Raw genomic sequence first — 19,978 nt, forward strand, 5'->3', positions numbered from 1 at the left:
CTGTCAAGTACCGTCAAGTGATAGGCAGTCAGTTGGATATTATTCCTCTCCTCTCTTAAGAACATCCAGGTTGCATAGTGTTATGCTAGCTGCCCTGCCCCAAAGTAGATAGTTGGAAATTAGATTTGCCTGTTAACGTGAGTGCAGAATTTTGATGCTTAGTATAAATCTGTCACTGCTTCAGAAATGTGTGGGCTGAGGAAGCCTTGCTTTATAAATAACAGAGTCCCCTACCTATCTTTATCCCACCATTCATTTGATTTTTGCTTCTCTAACCTCTGTCCTCTGGCTGCTGTGATATGCTGCCTTTCCCCTGAGAGGCTTTTGCTGTCACATTAATAGTATCGCCAGGCACATTCAGCAGCCATTCACTTCTATGGCACAAAGTCAAAGAGGCCATGATCACATCCTGGCACTGAAATGCACAGGAGGAAAGAACAGGTTGTAGTTTTGGTTAAGCACTTTTAACAGACCTCTTCATAGTGTGCCTTCATGCTCAGGCCGACATTAGTGCCTGAGTGACAGATCTAATTTTCAAATGTTCTATTTTAGAAGTGTAGCTATTTTTAAGTGAACCCATAATCTTATGACTTGCCTTGTGTCTCTTTGTGGTCACGCACTTGGAGGGAAGTTTTTGTGTGGTGATCAATTGCTATCTTGAGTTCCTTGCAGAAAATTAGTTATTTAATACAGTGTGAAGGCACATGAAGGCTAAAGCTATCCTCTTGCATTCAGTACTTGCTTTGCGGTCTGCATCCATTCCCTCTTCCATCCTTAGTGGTTGCTGAAATGCATGAATGGATCATTCAAATACAGGAGGAAGAGCAGAGTGAAGCATGTTAAGTAAGGGTTTTTCCCCACACAATTAGTTAACAGGGCAGGTCTGTCACCTACTTACTTAAGTCCTTTTGTGAGGGAAGTGCTTAGGGTGATAGCGGTGTTCTCTGAGCTAGTTTTCTTTTTTTTATATAATCTATTTTTATTATTTTTCCAATTAAAACACGATTATATCACATTCATTATTTCGAATTATACAAATACATATCAATTAAACCGAATATTATGCCAAATCATATAATATTTTCCGGAGTTCCCATGCTTCAAAAATTTGGGGATTCCTCGCACCCGTCTACTGCCGTCTTTTTCTAAAGTCCAAATCTTCTCTCAAAATCCAAAATAAGCCCGATCATTCCCCACCAGTCACTAAAATATTTTCTTCTTTCATCCGATTTTTCCACAGCTGCTGAAATAAGTATCAAACGAGAGTTCACATATATTCTTTCTCCTGTGTGAGTTTTAATCGTCCTTGCCCCCCCCCCATATATCTTCTATCTGGAATGTCCTGTTACGTCAGCCTTTCAACACGGAGCAGCGCCATCTTAAAAAGCTTAGATCACTTTCGTTTTCTTAAGCTTTTTATTTTTTAAACCACCGATCTTTGTAAGATTTACAGCTTTTCCAGGCAAAGAAACAGCAGTCACTTTATGCATAGACTCTTGATAAGTTTGTAGCTCTCCTTGCCCTGTAGCTGAACTTAGCTTCAGATCGCTGTTCAAATTCAAAGTGCGTCACAACCATAAATCCACCAAGCGCATTCCAGAGACTCCGACCATCCAGTTAAAGGGGGGCTTCTCTCTTCAGTAGTTTTCCAACTTCAAAGGATATGCTCAATAAAATAGTTTATAAAGTTCATTACTCACTCAGGTATTCTTTATCTCTCATTTGTTCCAAACAAACAAGGACGTCCCGTCCGGGAAGGTATGGAGTAACTCGTAGAGTATATGAAAAAAAATAAAAAAGTTCGCTTCCCTTCTCGTTACGTCCCCATCAATCTTACTTCCAGATAAAATACAGCTTTGACTTCTCACCCTCAGCAGCACAAATTCCTTGGCAGTAAACAGAGCTTCTTCCCCTCCTTCCGAAGCATGTCCATGAATACGCCTAATTATCTTCTTTAATCATGGAGATCCCGCCCTGCAGGTTAGCGTCCGGGAGTGCCAACATTTCATGAGTGCTCTCAGCCCAGGCCCCCCCCACTCCTTAAACAGTCGGAGTGGGTTTGGGGGCATCGCGGGCCCGCGGGCCCTCTCCGTAACCCCCGGAGAGGTAGGGGGGTTGCCTTTAACTCCCCTGGCAACCGCCGAATTCCTCATGAAGGTCGGAGAGATGGAACAAGGGTCAGCCATTCCTGCAGGCGGAAGCGGAACCTTCTCTGAGCTAGTTTTCACACATATTAGTCATCCAATAGTGGCCGCAATTGAGACATAGAATCATAGAGTTGGAAGAGATATAATAGACACAACATGTGAACTGGACCATTGTGTCATTCTTGCTTCAGCTGTTGTGGAGGAAATTGAAAGAGATGGCTATGCAGTCATACCTTGGTTTTCAAACGTCTTGGGAGTTGAACAATTGTTTTCAATCAATTTATCCGGTTTTCAAACATTCTTTGGAACCCAAACTCCCAACACGACTTCCGCAGCTTCCGATTGGAAGGAACACCTTGGTTCCCGAACATTTGGGAATTCCGTTTGACGTCCAAGGTATTGCTGTACTGCATAGCTTAGCCAGTATATTCTCTTTGTAGCCAAAGCTGAATGTTTGTGCAGTACAGTGGATAAGACCCGTCTGTTTGAGTATACAGTGGTACCTCGACTTACTAACGACTTGACAACCGAATTTTTCGACTTACAAGTGGGGCAAATGGCCGCACACTTACGAATTTCTCGACATCCAAACGGAAACCGCGGTGGTTTTAGATAGGGTTTTTTCGACTTACGAATTTTTAGATGGGGTTGCTTTGACTTACGAATTTTTCCATTTCCAATGCATTCCTATGGGAAATGGCATTTCCAATGGTGCTTTTCGACGTATGAATTTTTCGACCTACGAAGGTGCCTTTGGAACGGATTAAATTCGTAAGTCGAGGCACCACTGTATAGAGCTGGGATGTGCAACCTCCAGCCAATGGGCTAACTTTGGCCTAGCACAGTCCCAGTTTGACCCATGAGACTGCCCCTCCCCCAAACAATATGCATGCAGAGATGCAGCTGGATCAGCTTTATGACTGAGTTCTCTGTGGGGAACTCAACCGCGCACCCAATCCTTGCAGAGAAAGCAGGATTGAAGTCACTGCCTGGCAGCTGATAGAATGTAGCTTCAAGGCTACCGAATTTGCTGCTAGACCAAGTATCCCACAGGGAACTCCCTGTAGTAGATCCTCCTGGATCAGCTGCGTAATCAAGTTCCTCATTAGAGCAAGACTAATGATTAGAGTGTTGCCATTAGTCTTTCATGCCTGCATTTGTCCTCCAGAATAGATACTGATTCCTGGCTGTAGCTGCATGGATAAGGGGCTGTATAAGGCCAACAGTGGACACCATTTACTGAAGATAAACATTTTCACTTGAAACAGCAGACCAAGCCTGATAAGAACTATGTTCACCTTGTGTTGCTGCTACGGTAACTTCAAGTGACTTTTAACACTGGGAGCAATGCTACTGACAAGGTGCAAGTGATTTTGTATGTTGGTGTGGTATGCAAAGTTTGGTACCTGTATGGAACAATGAGCAAGCTCTTTCATATCGCCCTATATGGAGTCCATGCATTTTTCTCATGGATAGTGTTGGCGTCCTCCTTCATATGCTAGAGAGGTGCTAAAGTTCCTGCTTCGTGGTTGCCCTGAATCTATAACTAGTAAGGTAAAGGGACCCCTGACCATTAGGTCCAGTCGTGACCAACTCTGGGGTTGCGGCGCTCATCTTGCATTATTGGCCGAGGGAGCCGGTGTATAGCTTCCAGGTCATGTGGCCAGCATGACAAAGCCCCTTCTGGCGAACCAGAGCAGCACATGGAGACGCCGTTTACCTTCCCGCTGTAGCGGTTCCTATTTATCTACAGTGGAACCTCGGTTTATGAACACCTCGGTTTATGAATTTTCGGTTTATGAACGCCGCGGACCTATCTGGAACGGATTAATTCACTTTCCATTACTTTAAATGGGAAAGTTCGCTTCAGTTTATGAACGCTTCAGTTTATGAACAGACTTCCGGAACCAATTACACCCATGTTTCAGTTTATGAACGCTTCAGTTTAAGTACTTTGCGGACCCGTCTGGAACGGATTAATCCACTTTCCATTACTTTCAATGGAAAAGTTCGCTTCAGTTTATGAACGGTTACTCCGCGGACCGTCTGGAATGGATTAATCCACTTTCCATTACTTTCAATGGGAAAGTTCGCTTCAGTTTATGAACGCTTCAGTTTATGAACAGACTTCCGGAACCAATTGTGTTCATAAACCGAGGTACCACTGTACTTGCATTTTGAAGTGCTTTCGAACTGCTAGGTTGGCAGGAGCTGGGACCAAGCAATGGGAGCTCACCCCGTCACAGGGATTCGAACCGCTGACCTTCTGATCAGCAAGCCCTAGGCTCAGTGGTTTAACCCACAGCGCCACATTTCCATGCCTTTGAACCTGCTACCAATCTTGTTGTCTTCGGAGGTTCACAGGTTCCTCAACCCTGCTTAGGGTGTTTCAGCCTGTGATTCGGTCATTTCTGGAATAGTACTACCTTAAAGTTGGAAACTTGCACATTGTGTTGTGCTACTAACATGCTGGCTTGTGTTTGTGTGCCTGCGTTTAAACTGTGTAGCTGATCTAATGGCAATGATTATGTTAGAGAAACAATTTACAGACATTTCAGTGATCAGACACTTTATTTGATCACCAAGGGCTTGATTTGCTAAGCAGCTGGTGGGGTAGAAGCTGGGAGATGCTAGTGAACATTTACATTAGTGAGGATGGGGTCTGGAATTGAGGTGCAAATGCCAGTTTCTACACAGAATCCCCATCTTACCACAGAGAGTACCAGCCCATCCTATCTCTGAATGTTTAGCCTCTGGGATATAAAATTCTCAGTTGTTTATAGGATGTCCCACATACTGCATCAATCATTTTAGGATGCCAACATTGTTGATTATGTAAATGCACATTGGCCAGAGAGGAGGCTTCTGCAGGAAAAAAGTGGAAATCTGCAAGGTGCTTTTTATTTTTTGAGTGGTTACCGCAATCATAAAATCAGAGTGAACGCTGAGATATTGGTAAGCTCATAAGCAGCAGTATTGTAGCTGCATTGAACTTGGTTCTTCTATTTTTGCCTATCAGTTCTAGCATTTTAAGATTTGTGCTGTTGGGGCTACCTTTTCTAGAGAGCTCTTGCTCACAGCATTGTCTTACTTGCAGCCGGTCATGTGGGTTGGAAAACATTATGTGGAAAATTTTCCAAAATGGGAAAACTTCCTGTAGCTTTTTTTCCCCCACAAGAAAAAATTCCGTTTCATTAGTTTCTTGAATAAATACTAACTACAAATACTCTTTTTTTTAAAGAAAGCTTTCCTTACTAAGAGAGAGAGAGGACTGAGAGAGTAGAATAAGCATTCTGAAAGAGTTCAATCTCTAGGATTTCAGAAAATATTTGATGCAAAAATTAATATTCTCCAAGGCAATTTTTTTTCTAAACGTTTCCCTGATTAAAAATTTTCAGGCAAGTACAACACAGCTTGCGGCTTAGAATGTGAACTTCTGTGAAAGCCTTTCTCACACAGCAGCTGCATGTGACCTCCACACATTCCATGTTGGGTGGGGAATCAGGATCATGCCCAATGCGATAGGGAGCCATGTAAAACACAGGCCTTCAGAAAACCAAAACATTGAGAAACTGGCACTTCATTGGTGATTCCTTTTCTTTTTCTTAAAGGAAAATCTTAGTCTATACTGTATCTAAAAGACTGAAATGTCTTTCCCTATTTCAGCGTTGATTTCTGGCTTATTTTTCCTGAACGTTTTGACTGACAGCAAAGTTATGTCGATCACCTCCTTTTATTACGACAAATGAAGAGCGTCATTTGCTTAGTGAGTGAATAGACCACTTCTGCTGCCGTTACTCAGAATAAGCAAATGTTCAGAGCCTGAATTGAAGTATTGATTCCTTGGTTGCTTTCCATGATAAAGTATTCTTACGGGTGCACCATCAGCTGTCTCCTCAATGAGTTTACTGTTGTTTGAGAAGAAAGATAGGAGTAGTAATGAGGGACTGTATGATTAATTGCAAAGAAATGTTCTTACCTCTCTAACCATTAGAATCATAGCATTGCAAATGGAGGTAATCTGAACCAGCGCTGTTTTCCATTAGGGTTCTGCAGTGCAGCTTCCAGCATCATTGACAGAAGAGTCCAGCCTTTGCTTAAATACCCTTAAAGAACTCCATCACCTTACTGTTAGGAGGTTTCTGCTCACATTTGTACAGTGGTACCTCGGTTTAAGTACACAATTGGTTCCGGAAGTCTGTACTTAACCTGAAGCATACTTAACCTGAAGCGAACTTTCCCATTGAAAGTAATGGAAAGTGGATTAATCCGTTCCAGACAGGTCCGCGGAGTACTTAAACTGAAAGTACTCAAACCAAAGTGTACTTAAACCGAGGTATGACTGTATCTGAAATCTGCTTCACCACAATTTCAACCCACTGGTTCTTTTACGCTCTCTAGAGCAGAGAAGAAACTTGTTTCGTCGTGGCAGCACTCCAGATATTTGAAGGGAGTGTCTCCCCTCCTCCTCCTCCTCCAGGTTCAACATAAGCATCTCTTTCAGCTGTTCCTCATAGGGCTTGGTTTCCAGACCCTCTCCACTACCACAATCCTAATTGCTCTCCTCTAGACATGTTCCAGTTTGTTAACGTTCTTAAATGTGTTGCCCAGAACGGTGTGCATTATTCCAAATCACGCCGACGAACAGAATAGAGTGGAACTGTTTCGATCTGCCTCTGTTAATTCAGCCTAAGACTGCATCATGTTCTTTTTAATAAGCTGCTTCACAGTGCTGGCTTATGTTCAGCTTGCAATAATTTTGCTTGGTTTTGTTGGGCCAAACTACATGGGAGAGATTCTGTGATTAGATTTCATGAAGTTGAAGGGCTTTTGTCAATTCTCTCTCTCTTCCTTGCACCGTGCCTCCTGAAAATCTGTTCTAGACAGCCTCCCAAATTGTTCTGGGGGATGCAGGAGGTGGGGGATTTTGCAAAAATAGACTCCCCCTACTATTCTGCCAATAGGTACCTTCACTGGAGCAACAGGACCAGAAAAACCAATGAGATTCTGCCCTATGTGACAACTATATTACTTAGGTGGGCTTCATAGCTGATGTTTTGTGGATCAGTTGACCTCTCTAAGATTAATTGTCTTTTTCTTGATTTGCTATGGCTCTAGCCATAACACCTGCTTTTTTGTTTTAAAAAATGCAGAAAGTGGTGCCTTTAAATTCACTTTTAAAAGAAATGAATAAAACCATTCTTTAAAAGTTCATGGACTTAACTGTGAAATTATTTTTTCTCCAGGTTACATCTTAAGTGTTGTGCTCCTAACCTTACCCAGACAGCACCTGGTTCAACTCTACCTGTATTTTCTAACTGCACTGTTGCTGTATGCTGGTCATCAGATATCCAGGTAAGACTTGTCTCACCACCCTTGTAAGCTTTGCTTTTCATATAACTTCGTGAGTTTTCTGCCAGTAACTTCCACTTGCAAAATACGTTATTTATTCCATTTATCTATTTATAGAAGGTGGTAGCCAGTGGTGACTGTCCACTGACAGAAAGTGAGGGAAATCAGTTTTTGACAATCCCCTTCCCCACCTCCAGAACTCAACCCTCCCCAGATCTCCTCCAGAAATCCCTCCCTAATCCTCTAGAGCAGATTTTGAGGGCAGGGGGGATTTCTGAAATCTGCCTCCCACACTATTCTGCTGACTATACTTGTAGTTTATATTATAGCTTTTCTCCAAGGATCTTGACGCATATGGTTCCCACTCCCATTTGTTTATTCACAACAACCCAGAGGGGAAGGTTTAAATTAGCACCAGTGACTTGCCCTAACTCACCTATTGAGCTTTGTAGGGGAATGGAGATTTGAACTCAGATTCCACAATCATAGTCAAACACTAGTTTCCCCAGGGAATGAATGAGAAACCTTTCTGTTGACTTTAGTTGTAGCCTGGAATGAGTCTTGAGATTTGGAAACACAATCCTGCATTGGGTTGTAATGGATCCTTTTTCATGCCTAGATATGTAAGGGGTGTGGGTGTGTTCGCACGTGTGTTTAGATATAAAGTGGCCAAGAACATGCAAAATTAAAAATAACAGTATCCCATCTTTAAAAGACAGTAGTGAAAAACAACCCAGTTTAACAGCATGAAAACCAAAACCCTGTCTTTGAGGTCTGGAGGGCAATGTCAGAGGAAATGTTTAAAGTATTTAAATAAACCATCATCCATACAATTCTTGTTTCTAACCATCTTTGAAGGACCAGATATGGACATAACAGCTGAAGGATTGCTTATTACCCCAATAGTAGCAACATGTTTATCCAGAGCCAGCAGTGGAAAAAATTAAATATACCACTAAATGTGGCACAATTTATGGAACACTGTTATCTCTGAAAGCAACCACCCATCAAATACAGCTATTAAGTGGGTTTTTTGTGTGGTGTGGAATTGCTTCGTTGTGCAGGCTTTTAATTCCCCCCCCCCCCATGCATTCACATCTTCACATTCAGACTTTAAGTTAGTAGGCAGATTCAGCTCAGGCAACAATTTTTTTAAATACTGTGTTTTTACTTTTGGTCACATTTACGTTTTCAAACAAAAGGTTTACTTAAAAATGCAGGAAAACCATTCCCTTCATGTTACCACAGCTGTGGGAAACCTCCGTCCTGCAGAACTAATGAGGCCCAACAATGGATCTGATATGGCCTGCAAGGCTATTTTCCTAAAGCTGCACCCACCCTGCACTTGACAAAAGTGGACTTCCGGGGTGTGGGGAAGCTCAGCGTTCAGCCTACTTGCCAGATCCTGTTTCTCATCCCTGTGTTAGCATATTTATGTGTGTCAAGCAGGGCCATCCTTAGCCAGCTATTGAACCTCTGCCATCTGAGCTGCATTCTGGGCCAACAATGTGATTCAGCTTTTCAGCCTACAGTGGACAAAATATGGGAAGGGGGAGCTAGGAAGGTAGCCAAGAACATAAAGAATCATTGCTGTGTCAGTTATTGTAGATATTTATTACTTTTCCGGTTAGCTTTGCAGCAAGGAATTTATTAACTTTGAGGGTGTGAAATAAAAAGTTAGACCTTGGATAGCCGAGGGTGAAGTATCAAGAAGAGTAAGACTCCATGGTGTCTGCAAGTTTTCTTCAGGGAGAAAAATTCTCTTTAGCACAGACATTGATGGATTTATTTTTTAGCAGAGGAGCCATCTTGGAGATTTTGTGTGGGAAATGCAAGGAATGTGGAATTGAAGCCAGTTCCTTGCAGTGCTCTGTGGTGTGGAAACTGGTGTATTAAAATGTTGTCCAGAAAGTAGTATGTTGGCTTCTAAAACCAACAAAATTTCTCTACCAGCAGATGGTTTGGAATTGGAGAGAGAAAAGCAAATGGACATTGTAGAGACATATAAACAAAGAAGATAATTTTCTTGTTCAGAAATGAAAGGAGGTGGTAGAGCGTATACATGAGCCTGAATCTTGTTCAAATTACAATAATCCAGTAGTCAGTAGGTTTCCCATCTCCCCATCAAGCAAGCTTCCCCGCCGTACATTCCAAACTTTCTCAAAGCTTTCCATGATCTATGTAGGCTCACTTTGGCATCTTTTCTTTCATTATACTACTACATCAACATGTATGCTGCCTTTTCCTCCTTTACAGGGGTCCCCAAACTTACCTGGCTTCGGGCCAGTTCCTCCGGCACCGATCACGCGGTGGGCCAGAGGGCAGGGGAACGTGCTCCCATACACGCGTGCACTCGCTTTTTCTGGTGTGGCGCCGGAAATGGCTTCTGCGCATGCGCAGACATCATTTCCAGTGCACTTCCGGGTTGGCGCAGCACCAGAAATAGCTTGTGCATATGGGAGCGCTTTCCCCCGAACAAGCTATTTCTGGCACTGCGCCGCCCCGGAGATGGGCAACCGCGGCGCGCCAGTAAGAGCGGGCGGCGGTTGTTGGGGGGGCCGCACAATTGAATATTTGGCTCGCGCGGGCCGCATTCGGCCCCCGGGCCGTAGTTTAGGGACCCTGTAAATGTATGTGGAATAGGAAAATTCAGCAATTGCGTTTTGTATTGCTTTGAACTATATGACTTACTTCACATTGTTTTCACCTTTTTATGCTCGGGGATCATTTCCCCATTTTGTTCTGGTTACCTTGATATAGGCCTCAGGTACAGAGGTTTCCTTTGTTGTCATGCAGTGCCCAGAGAATGCACAGCATCCACATAATGGCGGACTAGCAGCTTGAATGGTCAGGCTGTAGTGTGTGAGAGAGCAATGGAATTTTTTAGATGTCATTCATTGAATAGAGAAGGAATGTCTTCGTTTGCTTCCCAGAGGTTGTAGGATGAGGACAGACAGGCCTGCCAAGGCCTCCATCATCCCATGGTCTTAGGCAGGCACCCCCAAACTTCGGCCCTCCATATGTTTTGGCCTACAACTCCCATGATCCCTAGCTAACAGGACCAGTGGTCGGGGAAGATGGGAATTGTAGTCCAAAACATCTGGAGGGCCGAAGTTTGGGGATGCCTGGTCTTAGGGAAGCTAATAGGGGCGTGGCAGTGCCTCTTCCTGTTAGGTGCATATCCTTACATGCATAAAAGGGCAGGATTGTGGTAAGATTCTCACTTGTTAATCTCTGGACATGGTCTCATGTGCTACCGGTACTGTAACTTCTTTTCATATACAGCGCATTCCCCTAAGAGGTTATTCAGCAACCTGTTTGCCGCAGCAGAATAAAACAAATACTAATGAAGCAAGCTCTACAGTTTTATCTCTGTATTTATTCCTGTGCTCCTGTGCTCCTTAATAGCAGTTTAATAAACAGGGCTATTGCTTAGCTAATTATTATGGCATTTTAGTTGCTACTATATTGAAAACAACCTTAGAGGATTCCTTTGAAAGCTTGGCTCATAATTGCAACGTAGCTACAGGGCAAAGTATTTCTTTTCTTAATACATAGCATCTTATATAGTGCTTTTAAGAGTTTTTAAAGCCCTTTGCATATATTACTGGTGCAGTAATCCAGGTTTATCCTGACTCATGAAATGAAGTTATGAGTTTTCTCTGAGCAAACTCTTGTTCTGGAGTAATAGAAGTTGCATTGGACACCCACCATTTGGGGAAATAGTATGGTAGAGGCTACCAGACTTTCTTCTCCATGCAGCAATTTCAAGATCTCAGGGTTCAGCAGTCCCACTGACTGCGCAAGATTCCCAGTCCTTGGCTGTCAGGTTCACACTTTCCTTCCGGTTCCTTTTCCCACACTTTCAAAGAGATGGGTAAATGCCGAAAAATGCAATGAGTGCTATTGAAATTTTACAGATAAATGGCACATACAAATCCAAGATGACAGTAATAATATGAAAGCTAGAAAGGAGTTGTGTAGATACTTGCCCTTAATAGAGAAGACTGGTAACAAAAGTGTCTGTTGAATTATCTGATGTGGCTAAAGAAACCACAGTTGCCTATAATTAATTCATCCTTGCTAGCTTGCAAATATGTCTCTTGTATGCCCAATAATGCATGCATGTAGGTTCAGAAATGCTTCTTAAAATGTGCCTTTTGTTTTTAAACAAGGTTAGTTCAGTGTGTGTGCAAGGATCCATCTTGAGAATCATTCCTGAGAGAGCATTTACTTACCTACCTACTTACTTACTTACTTACTTACTTACTTACTTACTTACTTACTTACTTACTGTTAGCCATCTGTGGAGTAAAAATACAAAGGGTGGGATAAAGTACAAACATTTTAAAATTAAGGGTTTTTTTAAAAAAAATATTTTTAAGAAACACGGTGGACACTTTTCCAGAGTGACAGATTGCATACTACAGGCTGGACAAGAAAAAGGGAGGATGGGTGCAGCAAAGATGGAGGGAGAAGGTCGTAATGTACTAGCGGTATCGGTCCTTTAGATTCCTTGCTTATTCTCATGCATTTTAATTGCAGGTTGTAGACTAAAGAGAGCCACTTCACCTACTTGTAGCATAACCTTCACCTACTTGTAGCACTTCAAACACCTCTTCTGCATACCTGTGTCAGGCTTGCTACTTCACAGCAGATTTTTAAAATGTTTATAACAAGAGAATTACTCATTTTCTTAGTTTCATAACTCTGAAGGCAAATGGTTTGTAATGAGTTAAAGAGAAGAATTTGTTATCCAGCTAACATTGCAGCTTGAGTGGGTTTCCCCCCGTTTATGATTGGCGCTGCCTTAAGTCGAAGAGTATCTTAAGGCACAAAGCTATGAAGGATAAATGAATCAGAGAGAGGCCCACATAAAAATTCCTAAATTAATATGCCTCTCCTAAATAGAGACAGAGTTTCTTTTACTTGGTACCCACAGTTATTCCCTCGGTTTGCATTACCAGTTATTTTGCTCTCTTTTTGCATGCTTGCCTTGTAAATTTCACATTTGGCTCTAGAAATAGGGCCCAAACTACAAATTTTATGCAATCACGTCAATCTTGTTTTCATGACTGCTGTTCTCCTAAGGAAAAGAACTTTTGGGAATTTTTGATCTAGGGGTTACCAACCTTTTTGGGCCCATAGACACAACTGCAAACTGGATAAACTGTTGTGTGCACTACACACAGGGTAACCAGGCACTTACTGCAACCTACTTTTATTTTATTGACTACAGTAGAATACTTCTTTTGTGGCTAATTGCAGCAGGGGAGGAGATCCTGTGCACGTCAGGGAGGGTTCTGCAAGCACATCTGTGCCCCCTGGGAGCCACACTCCTTGGGGACCAGGTTGTGTGTGTTCCCTCTCTCTCTCTCTCTCTCTCTCTCTCTCTCTCTCTCTCTCTCTCTCTCTCTCTCTCACACACACACACACACACACACACACACACACACACACTCATTCACTGTCTTAATACTTTCCCTATCGTCTGTTTTGCCCTTTCAAAATAACTTCCTAAACCTGATTTCTACCTACAAGAATTGAGAGAGTTTCAGTATTACTCTTTTCCATTGGTAGCTCTGGCTGAAATGATTATTCAGTGTTTGCTATTGGGGAGTCTAAAAAGAAAAGATGCAACATACTACAGTGGTGCCTCGCTTAATGAATGCCCTGCTTAACGAAATTTCCGCTTAACGAAAGGATTTTTCGAGCGGAGGTTGCCTCGCTAGCCGAATGCGTTTTACGAAAAATTCGTCTAGCGAATCGCAGTTTCCCATAGGAATGTATTGAAATTCAATTAATGTGTTCCTATGGGCAAAAAAAAAATCAAGGCATTCCTATGGGATTCGCTAGACGAATTTTCCGTTATAAGAAAAGACCCATGGAACGAATTAATTTCGTCTAGCGAGGCACCACTGTAATAAGGTTGATCTATGTTTCTTTATGGTTCTGATATGCCTTTCAGTCTCATTCATCCTTGCAACCAATTCTGTGGATTGTTGTTTCAGTTGTAGAAGCCCATTGGTAAGTCCAAGGCATAGACATCAATTTTTTTACAAAAATCTGCACTCTTAAATATTATAAAAGTCAGTCCTACATATCATTATTCTCAGTAAACATTTTGTAGCATCAAGTAGCGGCTGTGCAGAGTGTTTATGTCCTCAGGAAAACTTGTGATCTTGGATATCTTTTAAACTTCTATGAGAGAGGGAAAACTGAGACTGAATAGCTCAAGACCATCTAATAGTCAGTAATCTCAGCTGGGATTTGAACTTGGGTTTTGCAAGTTGAGCATGTGACCTTTTACTATATATATTTTACAATAGACTCATCTCTCTCTATCAATCACTTTGAGAGAATGATTACTTGTTGAAGGTTAACTCAGAAAATAGCATTGCCACTGATAGCAAGTAATAAATACAACCTGTCTGCCTCTTTAATTAATCAAAGTATGGCTTAAGTTGTATACCCTTCAGTTTGGCTGTATAAACCTTTTTGTGGCTTGTTTGTAGCCCCAATTCTTTGATTATTTAGTATTTAGATTGGATTACAGAAGTGTTTGCAAACCATTGAAAGCTTTTCTGCTTGAAGAGATGCAACAGTGGTTTTAATTATTTTTTGTTCCTGTCCCCAAAACAGGAAAATAATATGATGCATATATGGAACTTCTTCTTCTTCTTTTAAATGAAATTGGTACATTTTTATGAGGCTTGCTTTTCTGCTTATCTGGTTGCAAACGTCACATTTTTGTAACCCACTTCTCAATAGGATGTATTCAGTTTAAAGAAAGATGGTGAAATTTCTAGGAACAGTAAGACACGTGCTTTAGTTTAAAATGAGAAGAGTTATAGGTTCCCTGAGGGCTATTTCATACAGGACATTTTCATGGCTTGCACCTAGCACAACCAGTATTCAAAATCTTCTTCTTTGAATTCTGAGTGAGTTTTGCTCCCTATTCCCTCTGTGATATTGGGAAACAGCACTTGTTTCCAAATGGTGCACAATAGTGGCAAAGTAGCCAGTTGCACAATTGCCGCATGTGACATTGGCCCTGTTTAGATGTAAAGTGGAAGGTCTATAGCTCAGTGGTAGAGCATCTGCAGAAGGTACCAGGTTCAGTCTCTAGCAGATAGGGCAAACTGAAGGGCCCCAGTCTTGTCTAAACAAATGGACAATAAGTGTCTGTGATTTCCTGGAATGTGCATGGCAAAAACACACATATGAAATAGAGGGTCTTTTTGCATAAACAGTTAATGGCACCCATTCTTACACCTGACTAAATAATGCTTTATTGTGTTCCTCAGGGATTATGTGAGGAGTGAGCTGGAGTCTGGCTATGAAGGGCCAATGTACTTAGAACCTCTTTCCATGAATCGTTTTATGGCAGCCTTAATAGGTGAGTACACTCAAATTCGACATCTCCAGAGGGGCACCATGTTCTTTCTTGTACCATGAAAGCACATTTCACATAATAAAAATCATCCTCTCCAGTCATATTTATCTGCCTTGCACGCAGCAACTGTGTCTTGCCATTTATAGCAAACAAAATTAATAGTGATTGTGTAGCTTCATAGACCATAGCTGTAATTTTGGCTCCTTTTCTTCAGTTACTGGGTACTGCTTGTTCCGTGTCTTCTTTGGAATGGTGTGCTCGTTCAGTCCTGTTTTCTATTTGTGCCAACCTGTGATCTGGATTATGTGGATTAAGCAGTAAGGGGCCTGTAATATTTGGAGGTTCCAGCTTTAGGGCAGGGAATTGCAGCTACATGTTTCTGTGAATTTTGTTTGCTTGTTTTCAAATATTACAGGCCCTTGGTAAGAATCTGTGGGGCCGTTTTGAGACAAGAGTCACTGTTACCCCCTATATAATGACACTAAAACAAAACGCCACACCCACTATACTATATAAAAACACTGCACTATAGCAATAATTCTATTTTTTATTTTTTATTTGGTCTTTCCAGAGGACAGTCCTCTGCTTGGAGACCTATCAGAGGATTGTCCTTTGTTTGAAGGCATGTTTTGACTGGTTTATAGAGCAGGAACCATAATGAAGAGCAGCAGGGGCATTGGAATCTTCCCTCTCTTTTTAGAGGACTTTTTTGTGTTGTAGAGGACACCCTAACTAAACAATCAACATTAAAATAAACTGAGAGCTGCAATTTTAAGGGAAGAAGGAAATAAATAAATGGTGATCCATTGTGTTTTTAAGTTTTAGTTACAGACCAGGCTGTTCAAAAATAAGTTAACATCGTACTCAAGTCTGATTTGGGGTGTTTTGTGTCCATGGCTTTGACCAATTTTTGAAGACTTATCGGGACCTTCTTTCATAAGCAAAGCATGTTCCAGCCCTACAAAGGGATATTCATCTTCTGCTTTATGGGAATGTTACAGCTGGTCTGACAGGAAATCAGCTTGTCTTTTGGCAGTAACTTTTTTAAACAGCTCATTTACCAAAACTACCAGTAATGCAACCTTCAGCAAGAAATCCCACCTTTTTCAGTCTCTTTGCTCTGGTGAACATGTTGTGGTTTTTGAGAAAACAGAGATGGGAGGCCTGAAAGCTTTCTTTAGAGGTGTTCTAACAGAGGAATAAAAAGTTGCTGTTTCTGGCTAGGCTGGCAGCTTTCCCTTCTGAGCTAATTTCACAACACCCACTTATTTCTATGATCATTTTTTTTTTTAAAAAAAAAGTCCCACCACTACCACCAGGGACTACTTGTAATCTTGAAAAGGATTGTCTCTTTCCTTACAAATATGCTTTCATGCAGTTTCCATTTTACAGTTAGCATGTTCTTTTCATGAGCACTCTGGAAAAGAAGCTCCTGATTCAAACTGTTTTCTTGGCATTTGTTTTTAAAATCCCAAACTATTTAGTTTTAATCTTCCAACAGTTCTGCTGGCTCAGTTTTATTTTTAATTTCCCAGTTTCCATTTCACCAGTAGCCAAACTGAGCCTCTCACTGAGGGTTGGAGGAGGGCGGTTATAAAATACAATTGACTGTATTCAGCCAACTTTTGGTCAGAGACCCATTTAGGTTAATTCATTACTTCGATACAACCTCTTGTGGGCAAGATAAGAATCCTCTAGGGAATCCCTAGCCTTTCTACCAAAATTGTTGTTCCTGGGGCTTTATGTGAAAAGTCCTGGTAGTTAAGCTTGTAGGAAAGGTTGATATCCTAAATTTCTGACGTTAAGTGACATTTCTGAGGACTGCCCAGGTGTGCAGAGAAGTGAAAGTTTGGAAATACAAAAAATAAAGGGAGACAACCCCCTCTGCAAAACATACTCACAAGGACTAGTTAGACTGGAGGATTTGCGCCATAAAGCATGTATCATCCCTTAACCCTAATTTCCTCCCCCAGCTATATGCTGTTTGGGGCTCTGATCTCCTTTGGAGACTAAGAGTGGTGGCGGAATAAATTAGAAGTGAAGAAAAAACCTGCTTCCTCCAGTCTTAATTAAGCCCACCTCCAGGACTCAATTTAAGCTGTAAAAGAGTTTTCGCATCCTAAAGCAGGCATCCCCAAACTGCGGCCCTCCCTCCAGATGTTTTGGCCTACAACTCCCATGATCCCTAGCTAACAGGACCAGTGGTCGGGGAAGATGGGAATTGTAGTCCAAAACATCTGGAGGGCCGAAGTTTGGGGGTGCCTGTCCTAAAGTAGCTCAGAGTGGCAAGTGGTAACAGGTAAACAATACCACCAGCAGCCTAGTCTGTGCACTGTACCACTCAGGGATCCTGCTAACCAAAAGCTCAACCTCAACAGTCAGCACTATAGGGCAAGTGTTGCCAACCACATTCGGGCCTCTTAAGCACATATGCAAACAAGGGCACCACACATAAAGGTAAAGGTAAAGGGACCCCTGACCATTAGGTCCAGTCGTGACCGACTCTGGGGTTGCGCGCTCATCTCGCATTATTGGCCGAGGGAGCCGGCGTATAGCTTCCGGTCATGTGGCCAGCATGACAAAGCTGCTTCTGGCAAACCAGAGCAGCACATGGAAACACCGTTTACCTTCCCGCTGTAGCGGTTCCTATTTATCTACTTGCATTTTGACGTGCTTTCGAACTGCTAGGTTGGCAGGAGCTGGGACCAAGCAATGGGAGCTCACCCCATCACAGGGATTCGAACCGCCGACCTTCTGATCAGCAAGCCCTAGGCTCAGTGATTTAACCACAGCGCCACAACCTATTCTGTTGGTTGCATTGCTGCATAATCCTGCTTTCCACCCTAATTTCAGTCAGTGCCACAATGGCAACCCCTGTTATAGGTCATTTGCATTATAGTGGTTGGTTGCTAAAGGTCAGGGCCTGGTGAGCAGGAAGTTGCTCTAGTTTAACCTTCTTATGCTGTTGTGCAATGGAGGAACTTCCTTCCCTTATCTGTCTATGCATATACACACACATGCTCCCAGCACTCATGGCTCTCAGCTTGTTTTTTTTCCCTTAAATAGCAACATGCACAGGCATCTTGAACCTGCCTTGAGAGAATAGGAGGATTAGGTGGGGAGAGATATGGTCAAGAATCTGAGTTATGGCCACCATTCTGCATTAATGGCATGCTTAAGCGCACAAAGCAGAACACCCTTCACTATCAAATCAGTCTCTGCACCCCTGGTTGTTCCCATAAACTTTCACATGATAAGAATACTTGCAGTTAACCCCAAACTTGAGATGTCGGCTTATTTCCTTTGCCTCTTGTGAGAGGCATTCAAATCAGAATATATGCCCCCCTTTGATCTGATTGCGCCTGCATTTTTCTAATTCATGTAATGATAAACAGACTGCAATGGAAATTAGCCCTCAGCTATGATTAAGTCTCCAAGCATCATACTTCAGTGCAAGGGCTTAGCAAGCAAAATGAATGGCTTCTGTTTCATAGTTGACGAACTAATTGCTCAAAAATCCCATTTTCCAGCATTCACACTAATGGGCTGGTGCACAAAAGTACTCTGCTGTTGGTGTGGTTGTTTTCTCTCTCTCCCTCTTTCCAGCCACATTGACTAAGCTAGCCCTGTCTCAAGAACGCTGGGCTAATTTTAAAACTTCCCCATCTTGTGTGTCTTAGCATATGGGAAGGTTGCGAAATTGCTTTAAATACAGTATTGATGTGTGTAATTAATTTTGACTGCAGGCTCGTGCTGTGTGTTCCACATTTCCCTCTGGAACAAGAAAGTACCAGTTGCACCAATGATTATGTAAAAGGAGATGGACCTAACAAAATAAAATTAAAAAGTTAAATCGACAAACAGGATTATCTAACTCTCTGTCATTTCTCAAAGTGGTTGGGTGAGACTGAAGGTATATGAGAGGATGAAGACAGCTAGCATTCAGGCTTGTTCATACCATCAGCCAATTGGGGGGGTGGGGCGCGCCACAACAATTCTGTAGAATTTAAACATTGCCTTTGCTTTCCAATGTGCATTCTCTTTTTGTACCTATAATTGGAAAACTGCAAAAAGAAAATTATACGAAGTTAAGCAACAGGAGGAGAATTCGAGAAGGCACTAAATTATTGGGCATTTTATATGCTGCTTTAATTAGACTATTACTCAGATCACCTGCTCTTAGATTATTCACTTTCAAGCTCACTTTTGTCATCTGTGTTGTGTGAATCATGTTCTATATTTTCTTATAAATGGATGTGGAGCAACTTCAAGTAACCAAATATGCGTACAGTACTTCAGAAGTTCTGAACTACAGGTATTCACTTAGCTGCAGCCATAAGCAAGACTTTGCTTTAATATTCAGCCAGTCCTCATTAATATCTGGAAATCAGCAAATGTGTTCTTTTTGTGGATGAAATTGGAGGACGTAGCTTTAGTTCTAACAGATACGTTATATGAATGACACTGTCCTACTCCCAGAAGGGAAGGTCGCCCAATCAGTGTGTACAAGAGCTACAAGTATAGGAAGTTCGGTGTTGTTGTGTCACTGATGACACTAGCTTCAACACAAAAGGATTTGGTGCCTTTAAAAGGCTTATTGTGTGACAGCTACAATGTGTTGCTGTGTGTGTGTGTGTGTGTGTGTGTGTGTGTGTGTGTGTGTTGGGCCACAATAGAAAATGACGATTACTAAGTTTGAAACAGTGGAAAGTTCAAGCCATCTAAATTAGCACCTCCACAGATGGGATTTTTACTTTCACTTCTGTGAAACAACTTGTATATTACAGCCCGCATTTTAGAATATGAATTGTTACATACATACATACATACATACACACACACACACACACACAGAGAGAGAGAGAGAGAGTGAAAGAGAGAGAGAAAGAAAGTGGAAAGTGTATACAAAAGGTGTACATCAGATTTGGATGAATTCAGAACTAAGGTGAGGTGCCTCAGAAGTGAAATGGGGTCTATATGAGGTGATAGGAGTCAAAGCCAGAACCCCTAAGGAGTTTTGTGGCACCTGGGAGATCCAGCTGTCAAAAAAAGGGGGGAAATGCTACAGTCAAGTTTTTGCTAA

The 19,978-nt window shown here is 42.0% G+C and overlaps 1 protein-coding gene across 2 annotated transcripts in view; it reads left to right on the forward strand.

Moving 5' to 3' along the window:
* RNF145 (ring finger protein 145) overlaps positions 1 to 19,978 on the forward strand; it is a 59,299-nt gene that overhangs the window by 22,053 nt on the left and 17,268 nt on the right. For both annotated transcript variants that reach the window (XM_035105774.2, XM_035105773.2), the window contains exons 3-4: positions 7,394 to 7,502; positions 14,807 to 14,898. In XM_035105774.2, coding sequence (XP_034961665.1) covers positions 7,394 to 7,502; positions 14,807 to 14,898 — 201 coding nt within the window. The remainder of the gene's footprint in view (positions 1 to 7,393; positions 7,503 to 14,806; positions 14,899 to 19,978) is intronic.

This window comes from Zootoca vivipara, chromosome 2, assembly GCF_963506605.1.
Source record: "Zootoca vivipara chromosome 2, rZooViv1.1, whole genome shotgun sequence".
Classification (NCBI taxonomy): Eukaryota; Metazoa; Chordata; class Lepidosauria; order Squamata; family Lacertidae; genus Zootoca; species Zootoca vivipara.